This window comes from Bison bison, unplaced genomic scaffold (genome assembly GCF_000754665.1).
Source record: "Bison bison bison isolate TAMUID 2011002044 unplaced genomic scaffold, Bison_UMD1.0 scf7180017864037, whole genome shotgun sequence".
Classification (NCBI taxonomy): domain Eukaryota; kingdom Metazoa; phylum Chordata; class Mammalia; order Artiodactyla; family Bovidae; genus Bison; species Bison bison.
The window spans coordinates 12,757,043-12,767,610 of NW_011494609.1; the positions used below are offsets into that span (position 1 = coordinate 12,757,043).

The 10,568-nt window shown below is 43.3% G+C and overlaps 1 protein-coding gene across 6 annotated transcripts in view; it reads left to right on the forward strand.

Annotated features, from left to right (window-relative positions):
- The window catches only part of NEK11 (NIMA-related kinase 11), a 276,447-nt gene that overhangs the window by 216,980 nt on the left and 48,899 nt on the right, over positions 1–10,568 (forward strand). For all 6 annotated transcript variants that reach the window (XM_010834960.1, XM_010834964.1, XM_010834962.1 and 3 more), the window contains one exon: positions 7,205–7,301. In XM_010834960.1, the coding sequence (XP_010833262.1) occupies positions 7,205–7,301 (97 nt within the window). The remainder of the gene's footprint in view (positions 1–7,204; positions 7,302–10,568) is intronic.

Consider the following 10,568-nt stretch of genomic DNA (forward strand, 5'->3'; position numbering starts at 1 on the left):
AGAAACAGTTCTCTGAGAGAGCTGGGGATGGTGGTGGGGCTGGGGGAGGTTACATTGTCATTTTTATTATCACTCATCAAATACTCACTGTGTTGAGGGCTTCAAGACAACCACCTGCATGCCCCCTGTCCATCAGCCTCTATCCCCACATGTCACGGGTTCTTTGGGAAGAAGCCTCTGACATGGAGCTGGGTGGGAGGACATTATTCTGGATGGGCCTCTGTGGACAGGAAGGAAGGGAAGCAGGATAAAGCGGAGGAGAAGCTGCAAAGTGATGCAGGCCTGACAAGCCTTACTTGAACCCTTGTGGGGGTCAGAACTCAGGTTGTCTGTGCAAGACAAAATGATCAGGCTTTCTACCTCAACCGTGATGAGTTGTTTCATATCAGGGGCACATAGGAAGGGCATAACTCTGGGCATTGTGGCTCTGCCACTGAGGCCGCTTCTGCAGGGATGGCGGCTGCAATCTGTCTGTGTCCCCCACTCCCACCAGCTGGGTAACACGTCTTTCCTGGAAAGGAAATTTGGGCACTACAACTCCACCTCTGGGTGTTGGGATAAGTGAAGGCAGAGACCAACCTGCTTCAAAGATTCTTGGCCCATTGTATCGACAACCCTGAGGTCCAGTATCATCACGGGAGATACTCAAGGAAAGGTGTCCACAAAGATGTCGGTCAGCTAAGCTTCTCAGTAAGTGGAACTGCTCTCACAGTGTCCCGGAGGAGAAAGAGATTGTGGGCCATGAAGCTGTACCTTTGCAGTAATCTGGGCAGAGAGGGGTGTCTGTCAAGGACACCCTGAGTATTCTGTGGGCAAGTGAGAGAAAGAGAGAGGTTGAAGGAGATGAGGTAAGAAGAATTCTAAACATGCTGAGCACCAAGGACAGCGTCTGTGAGGATTCCTGACTAAGCAGTGTCCCAGGAACTTAAGGGAGAGCTCGTTTGCCAAAATATCCAACCCTGCGGTGCCTGCATCAGCTCATCACCCGTGTGGTAGGTTGTTCTGCAGGAAGTGCAAATGCAGGTTTTTGTTTTATAATCAAGGTCATTCATCCAGCAACTAGAATGAATAAAGGGAAACTTTGGAAGAAGTGAGAGAAGAATCTCTCCTGGTGAAATGTCAGGATCATCAAGCTGTCACTTCTGCAGGGAAAATAGCTTTGCTATTTAAGAGAGATCATAGAAGTAGGAGGGATCCTGACAATATTACTATCATGAGCAGTGCTGTGCATTCTTAAGAAACACAGCTTCTAGTTGCTTGATGTCTCTTCAGATCATTTTGTTTCATCTCATTGTCAAAACACTCCCGTGGGGTGGTATCAAGCCTCACCAGCCGACATTTCCCAGGTGGGGAGTGACTCCGGAATGATGGTGCCTGATGTTCAGTAAAGCCTGTGACTTTCATTGTTGGTCCCAGCCATCTGTCTCTTCATATTTGATCCCTTTGATTGCTCTTCATCTTTGTTGGTGTGTTACCTTCCCAATTAAAGTCTATAACCCTGGAGGTCTGGGGATATGTCTTACAGGTCATAGAATGTTTGAACTGAAAGAAGGCCCTTAGTCTAATGAAATACTTAAATATACAGTGAGGAAACTGAAGCCCAGGGTGATGACTGGAGGACCATGCTGCTTGTGATGTTAGAGACAGAATGATGACTGTGGTCCCCAAACCTGAAGCCTGGTACTTTGATTTTAATTCCTACCTATTGAACTTCTAAAATAAATACTTTACCTTATGTAACTTAAAAACTTGAGTAAATGAAACCCAAAGTGAGCAAAAGGGAGGAAATAGTAAAGGCTGCAGTGGAAATAAATGAAATAAAGAAGAGAAAAACAATAGAAGACATCAATGAGACCAAAAATTGTCTCTTTGAAAAGGTTTAAAACATTGGTCAATCTTTAAGAAAGACAGTTAAGAAATCAGGAATGGAAAAGGAGACATTGCTACCAACTTTAAAGAAATTACAAGGATAAATTACAAAGGGCAAAAAATTAGATAAATCAGATAAAAGAACAAATTTCTAGAAAGATGCAAATTACTGAAACTGACTCAAGAAAAAAATCTGAATAGGCCTATAACAAGTAAGTCAAATTAGTCATTTTAAAACTTTCGACAAAGAAAACACCAGGCCCACACTGCATCACTAGTGAATTCCACTACACATTCAAAGAGGAATTAATACCAGTTTCACAAACTCGTCTAAAATACAGAATACAATAGAACATTGCCCAACTCATTCTGTGAGGCTCTTGTTTGATACTAAAACCAAAGATATCACAAGAAAAAAAAAAACAAACTGGACCAATATTCATTATGGCTATATATGCAAAAATCATCAACAAAATATTAGCAAACCAAACACAGAAATTTAAAAAAATAACGGATTTTAAGGATTATATAGAATGGCCAGTTGAGATTTATCTCAGGACTGCAAGGATAGTTCTACATCAGAAAATCAGTTAATGTAATACATAGACTAAAGGACATAGACTAAAGGACAAAAACTATATAACCATCTCAATAGATGCAAAAAAGCATTTGACAAAATCTAACTCCCTTTCTTGATAAAAAACAGTCACCAAAGTAGGAATACAAAGGAATTTCCTAAACCTGACAAAGGACCTCTGTAAAACTACCTACAGCAGCGTTAGTCATAACACTCATTTTGTTTGCTCATTTATCTTTTGTTGTGGAAACAACCCAACTGTCCAACTGTTGAATGAATAACCATTGAATGAATATGTATATATATATATATATATATATATATATACACACACACACAATGGAATATTATTCATCCATAAAAAGGAGGTCCTGACACAGGCTACAATGTGGATGAGCTTGAAAACATGATGCTCAGTGAAATAAGCCAGGCATAAAAGGACACATATTGTGTGCCACTTATATGAGTTATTTAGAACAGTAAAATTCACAGACACAGAAAGTACTTTAGATATCATCAAGGGATTAGGGAGGGGAGGAATAGCGAGTTATTGTTGAATGGTTACAGAGTTTTTGTTTGGAGTGATGAAAAAGTTTTGGAGATAGTAGTAATGGTAGCACATCATGGATGTACTAACACCATTGAGTTGTACACTTAGAATAAGAAGTTCAAAAAAAGATGAACAGGACATAATCTCTGTGGTCAAGGAGTCAGTAACTAGTTGAAAAGGGCAGGGGAGTGGAGAAGGAGTGAAGAGTCCTGGAAAGTAAAACATGGCAAGGAGCACCTTGGCTGACTCCCAGCACAGTGGTCACCATGAAGTGGGTATTCCCTCTGGGACTTTTAAACGTGGTTGAGCAGACTCTAGGCCTGGCGTCAAGCCCCAGCTGCATAGGGTATTCATTATGGGAACTGAATATCTTAAACCTTGATTTCCTCATTGAAAAAATGTACCTACTTCCTGGGAACCTCCCATGAGATGATGCCCAGGGCACGGCACTTATTCACCAAAAAAGGTTTAGTCATTATTGTCGGTGCTATTGTTGTCCTTGATGAATTGGAATGAATTTGCATAGAATTATTTGAGTTGTCTGTCTTGAGAAGAGCAGACTGAACTCAAGACAGCAAACATGGTACTCTGGTTTACTAAGGACAGCCAGAAAATGCTCCCTTCTCTAAAAGGGCCCAAAGGAATCACTGCACATTTGGTTCTTTGTTCTACTGAATGAGGGGCTTCCCAGGTGGCCCAGTGGTAAAGAATCTGCCTGCAATGTAGGAGACGCAGGTTCGATCCTCGTGTCGGGAAGATCCCCTGGAGGAGGAATGGCAACCCACTCCAGTATTCTTGCCTAGGAAATCCCATGGACAAAGGAGCCGGCAGGCTACAGTCCATGGGGTCACACAGAGTCGGACATGACTGAATGACTGACATTTTCACTTTCTTCAGTCCCTCCTCCAGAGCACACAGCCCAGGCAGGGAGTGGGTGGAAGAGGCAGGGCATGGATGCCAACTGATCTGCTGCTGCTCTCTGGCTGCAATCTCGAAGACCCCCTGGGTCTCAGCCACGTAGCACACCCCTCAGGACTTTTCTCAGAGTACACAGGACCAAGTACCTTCAGAACGTCCCACAGGAAGGATGGAGTGGTTGGAGTTTTCTCTAAAATCTACCCTCACTGTGCACATATCCTCTTTGAAAAAATCACTGTAGGTATAAACTCTGTTTGGTGGACATTCTTCAGTCTTAGAAACCCTGAAAGAAGAAGAGTGATGTCTAAGCCATGCTCCTTGTCAGGATCCACTGTTTTTAGAAAAAGCTGAAGATGAATCAAAGGTGAGGACCCATCAAAGGTAGATCAGAAAGGGACAGACTCAGGAGAGGCTGAGCCCCCAGGCTGTGGCTCCCAGAGCCCTGGGAGAGGTGAGAGTATAGAGTTCCCGATCCGTGCTGCCATGAGAGCCTCCGACATGGTGTGGGCATCTCACATGTACATGCTGTGTGCAAGTGCATGAAAATGCTGTTGAAATTAACAAAGGAGAATAATTTAAAAAATCAACCTAGGGATTGAGGATTCATTGTTTTTGAAAAAACATCAAGACAGCAGACCTTTGGAACCAGAACTTTATGGGCATGCAACCAACACAGGGCTCCAGGCTCAGGAGGGGTTTTAATGAATTCCTAATAATCTTATTTTTGAATTTATGTTTTATGAATAAAGTCTGCTGAGACAGTGGGACATATGGCAGGGTCTTGAAGCCTCCTCTGGGGCCTCGTCCCTGGAGAGAGTCCTCTGAACACCACCTCCTCCTCAACACTGCCCTCCCCACCACTGCCACCTCTGCTGGGGTCGGGGAAAGGGAGGCCAGACATGACTTCTGGAGGGCTGGAATCAGGGGGCCTTTGGGTCTTTGTGAAGGTTTCCACTCTTCTTGAGAGTAGCTAGCCCAGTTCCCAAGGGAAGATGACATGAAATAAATATCCAGTAAAAAACACCAGGACAGGTCCCTATATAAATGCAGGAAAAGAAACCAGCTTTTCTCCTGCTTTTTAAACAAAGAGTCCTGCATTGTCAGATAGCACTGGACCCCACGAATTCATAGCTAGCTTGTCACATTTGCTACTCAAAATGTGGTCCCACGTCCAGCAGTACTGGTATCACCTGAGAGCATATTAGAAACATGTGGGTAGGGCCTAGCAGAATCTCAGGCCCTACCCACACATACTAAGTCAGAATTTGCATTTTAACAGGATCCCTAGCTGATTCGAATCACACTTGAGTTTGAGAAGCAGTGGTCTAGAATATACTCCAAGACTCAGTGACTACCTATTAGAGGAAGCCTGTGACTCGGCCCAGCTGTTCTTTATTGTGGTTGCTGAACATGTTGTCCTTTTCTTAGACGTAAAGCAACTGCTATTCATGTTGGAAAGTGGAAGGAGAAAGGCTGGTGAATAGGAAACACTGTGAAAAGAGTTGCTCTGAGCACCAAGCTTCGCCAAGACTGTTGCTTGAAATTTCTCTTTGCCCCAACCTCTACTCTTGGGCTCAAGGCTTAGCATCTTTCCCCGTGATGCTGAGGGTCTTATTGAAGGGAGCAGTAACCAGATTAAAATAAGCTGCAGCTCTGGGGAAATTGCTCTGACCTTTCCTTGCATAAGCCCTAAGAATTGCCAACTTGCTCCGGGTGAGACGGGAAACATGGCCTTCCTTTCTACCTTGGCAGAACTGGGTTTTGAGCTTGCATGTTACTTGGCATGGTGTGCTTGTTGTTTTCGTAACTTCTTAGGTTCTAGAAAAGATGGTTATAAAAAGCAACCAACATGAATATGAAGTGAACCGCTCTGCCTCCCCCATCACCCCCTCACAAGAGCCTTTTCTGGGAAGAAGCAGCCGTTGGGAGAGAACGCTGCTGTGAAGCCATCTCTAGTAACAGAGACTGAGATGGGTTTCTCTCAGAGTTGGAGGGTGGCCTCCTGAGTAAGAGCAAAGGGAGCCATCAGGCCCTAGTACTTACCTATGAAGTACTAGGCAGGACATGCAGTTTACTTAGCTAATTGTAATGTGCCCTTTACAAAGTTCTCACCAGTGACTCCGCATCTAGGGATGGAGCCTGAGGAAAGACCAGAGATTCTGACAAAGTGAAGCAAGGTTATATTCATCTTGATGGTGGCTGTAAAAACACAAAGTTCAAAGTGGGGCTGTGTGCCCCCAGAGGAGTATACAAAGAAGGCGGGGGGTAAAAAATAATAGAATTTGCATTTGGTCTTTTTAATTTAAAAATAGAGGGAAAAAGCTGTACTAATTTTGCTCCCACAGAATGGGAGTTGGCCCTCACTTCCTTGTTTGGTCCAAAAAGCAGACAGTCATGTGTGTTATAAGGGGAAAGCAGGAGTTTCACAGAATGGGTAGCTGCTCTAACAAAGTCACTGCATGGATATAGTTCCTAAATGAATCTTAGGACTCAAGAGTTTTCTCCTGATGGGATGAGGCGCCTTGTAGGGGCTCTGAGGGATGAAGACACAGAGAGGACTCTGCCCGCCCCCCTCAGGCCACATGAAGATCTGACTTTTGATGACCCAGCCCCTCACTTAGGGGCAGCCTTAGCTTCTTAATGGAAGCGGTGTTGTTTCAGTGGGTGGAGTATTTCTCCCCACCAGTTCTCACCTGTTCTGTAAGAGTCTCCAGGGTATCTTGGTTAAAAAAAAAAACTGTGGCTCTCAACAGATTTCCTAACTCTGCAGCTTTCATTAACAGCTCTTTACCTCCTAAACCCAACTTTGGCCTTCTGCTCCATCCTGCTGAAGTTCAAAGCTTCAGATTATTCCCTGGTCAGCATCTTACCTTCCACTGCAAAAAAGCTAATGCTCAGATGTGAGGTTAAAATAAAGGGAAAACTAAACTTATTAGAAAAAATTCCTCAGGCATCAAAACAAATTCCATAGCTTCTGAAAGATAGTGGCCAAAGGCTATTGGTTTCCCCCTGTATAGAAAGGCCATCTTTAAAATAATGGTATTTATTTAAATAATCCTTCCTGAAAGAGGCTTTGTCCCGGAATTCCTTGTACATATTAAAACTGTAAATAATCTTGTCATTTGGAATAAATTCTTTAATAGGCATGTCATAATTGAATTTATCTCTAATGAACGTGGCATTACCTTGTGGCAGAGGTGAAATAGCTTCTTTTCTGATTGTCCTTGACTGTTGCCTTGAAGTTGCTGAAGTGCTGATGGAGTCAATAAGGACTGTGCATTGATTTTCAGACACAAGGACTGTCACCAGCTCAGCTCCAGACACACCCTCAGAACCAACAATTTTCAACAGTGCAATGGCCAGGACCAGGATGAAACACATGCGGGAGTAAGTAGCCTATGGCCCGACCCCTCAGAGAGTGCAATGTGTGAGAACATATCAGTCATGTGATGCTGTCCTGTTTGGCCACCACAGAGACCACAGCCATGCTTTTCTATTATAGAAGCAGCAGTGGATGGAGTGTACGTAGCTCAGCTGAAAAGGCCTGAATCTGCATGGAAGGCACTAGCTGTGGTCTGAACATGTTTCCCCTCAAACTCATATGTTGAAACCCTAAGCCCAAAAGGAGATGGTATTAGTAGGTGGGGCTTTGGAGAGGTACTTAAATCATGAGGGTGGGGCCCTCAGGTGTGGTATTAGTGACATACTATAAAAGAGACTCCAGATTGATCCCAGCCCCTTCTGCCATGTGACAGGGCCCTTAGCTGTGACCCAGAAGAGGGCCTCCACCAAAAGGGGGCCACATTGGCCCCTTGTTCTAGGACTTCCCAGCCTCCAGAACTGTGAGGGAAAAAAGTCTGTTGTTTGCAAGCCATGGAGCACATGCTATTTTGTTGTAGCAGACTAAACAAACTATGACAGCACCTGTTATAAACTTCTTGGCAGGGAAGGGACCCAGCCTCCTAATCTAACTTCTCTGCAACTCCTATCTCCAGATCAAGGGCAGGAAACTCTCTTTGTAAGGGCTACATGGTGCATATTTTAGGTTTCATGGGCCAGTTATCTCTGTTACCATTACAGCTCTGCTCTTGTAACACAAAAGCAGCTATGGACAATATGAATTATTGAGTATGGCTGTACTTTAGTAAAATATTGTTTTCAAACTGCAGTCTGAATTTGATATAATTTTTAGGTGTCACTATGTATTATTCTTCCTTTGATTTTTTCCAACCATTTTTAAATGTCCATTTTTAAATGTTCAAACAATTCTTAACTTCCAAGATATACAGAAACAAACAGCAGTTAGCTTTGGCCTGTGGGCTGTATGGTTTGTATACCACTCCTATAGATGTTCCAACTCAGAAACTTGTCTCTAAAATCTGCTTCCTATATGGGTGCTGGTTGAATAGTTAGGAAGTTTGATAAAAATTATCTTCAGTTGATTTTCATTTATATTGTTCTTATAGTACAACACATTATCCCTCCAGGCTGATATTTGGAAACAAAGGAGAAAAAAAGTACTGAAAATTGTTTGCAAACCTCGAGCTGATAATATGTTTAGATGCCTGTTGTTTTCGAGTCTTGCCTGTACCTGAGTGGTCACCTAGTAACACAGTTACCATGGCACCAAAGATTCCCAGGATCTGGAAGTGAGGGAATTTGGGTGAAACTTTCCCATCTGCCCTTCCTTCCGCTCATTCTTTCTGGGAGGAGATTATGGAGAAGGCTTGCTAATCTCCCAGTCAATAATCTTCAAAGGCAAGAAAAGCAACTCACTTATTTCACCCTTAAAATTTAATAACGTGGTATTGTAGTCTTAGAGTTTTGATCTAAGACTTCATCACTTTTGCAGAGGACACAATATCTCATTTCCTAGCGCATTATGAAATGCTTTAAATAATTAAAATAAAAGCAGTTTTGCCAAAAAAAAAAAAAAGGTAACCAAGTTGCATTCCAGTGATTTTATTCCTGGTGTGTTGTTCACTTCTTTATGCTTGATTGAATTTGACCAAGTGCTTCCTGGCTCACTGATACAGTTTGAGCTACTCCCCCATGGATGGTACTGCTCCTCTGGCAGAATAATATGTTATCCCCTTATATTCCACATCACAAAGCCCCACACCATTCCAGAAGAGGCCAAGAGGAAATTGAGGCTGCAGAGCTAAGGATCTTCTGAGGATGTTTGTTTCCACAGCCAGAAAAGATGGGAATTGTGGGTTCTTTCCCTACGTGGTAATGTACTGGCTGCATCCCCAACATATGGACAGCAACTGTTGGAATTCAAAGAACAATAAATGACATTTGTCCCCAGGGAGATTATAATGTGGGGAAAGCACCGGACTTCAAACTGAAAAGCTAAATAACAGCACAGTGGTTATGTAATCAGAGGTGATGGTTAAGAAAAGTCCCCAACTGGGACCATAGCCATATGCCAAACAGAGCAGATGGTGAAAGTGTCAAGATGAGAAAGGGAATTTGAGGATGTCTCTGGGGGAAATAGGAACTTGGCTTCAGCATTAACATAGACATAGGATTTGAAGGATAAAGAGGAGGGAGCTGGAGCCCAGCAGACTTGGAGTCTGACTTTTAGTTCCACCAGGAGATGGCTTTCTGAGCTCAGGCAAGTAAGTTTTTTTCCAAGGTTCAGTTTTCTCATCTGCAAAATGGTTATCACATTATTGCCATAGCTGATTCCCTGGTAAGTGGACTCAGGGGTGGGGATTTTGTGCAGGAGGTAAGTGTAGGGTGTCCTGGAGGCCAACACCTGTAGGAAGGAGGGCAAAGGAAGCAGACAGTCTTGGTGGAGGTCTCCATTGCTTTTGAAAGGTTGTTGTTGAATCACGCGAATACACCAGGATTCTTGGCCCCCGGAGGAGAAGAATTCAATCCGGGGCCAGAGACGAGGCTTGATCGCTCAGAGCTTTCGTGTAATAAAGTTTTATTGAAGTATAAAGGAGATAGAGAAAGCTTCTGACATAGGCATCAGAAGGGGGCAGAAAGAGTACCCACCTGCTAGTCTTTAGCTGGATGTTATATAGTCACTAGCAGTCTGTTAATGAAAGAAAGGAATATCTTAAAATTCAGAATGGCACCAGGCCCCTCACCCATAAGATGCATTTTGGGATAAATGGTTTATCCTGGGCCATAAAATGATTAACTTGAATCTTGAAGAAGGGCAGACCACCATACAAATAGTTTCATTTACATAGATTAGGGGAACAATATCCATACTGGTTTGTCAAGTAGGTTCTGGGCCAAGAGGCGAACCGACTTGGAGACAGAGTTTGGGGTAAAGGCATAGTACATTAGCATAGCTTAAGACAAACATTTCCATAAGAAAAAGGCATTGGTTATCTCTAGACTCGAGAATAGCTAACTTCAGGCGAAGCCGGGTGTTATTATGGCAACACAATATTTTAAGAGAAACCTCCCTTTAAATTTGTATAGAGAAGGAAAAAATATTGCTAGTTTGTTTCCTCCTGCCGCTTAAGAGAGATAAAAATGTCTGACACTTGCAGGCTATTTCCTCTATTTGGAGACCCCTGGCCTTCCTGCCTGTTACCCTCTCACTTTGGCAGAGAGCTCTGAAGCTAGACCTGCCCTGCAGGGCTCCACTGGGCAGAGGGGAGAGGGCTAGGCCCATACAACCCAGGT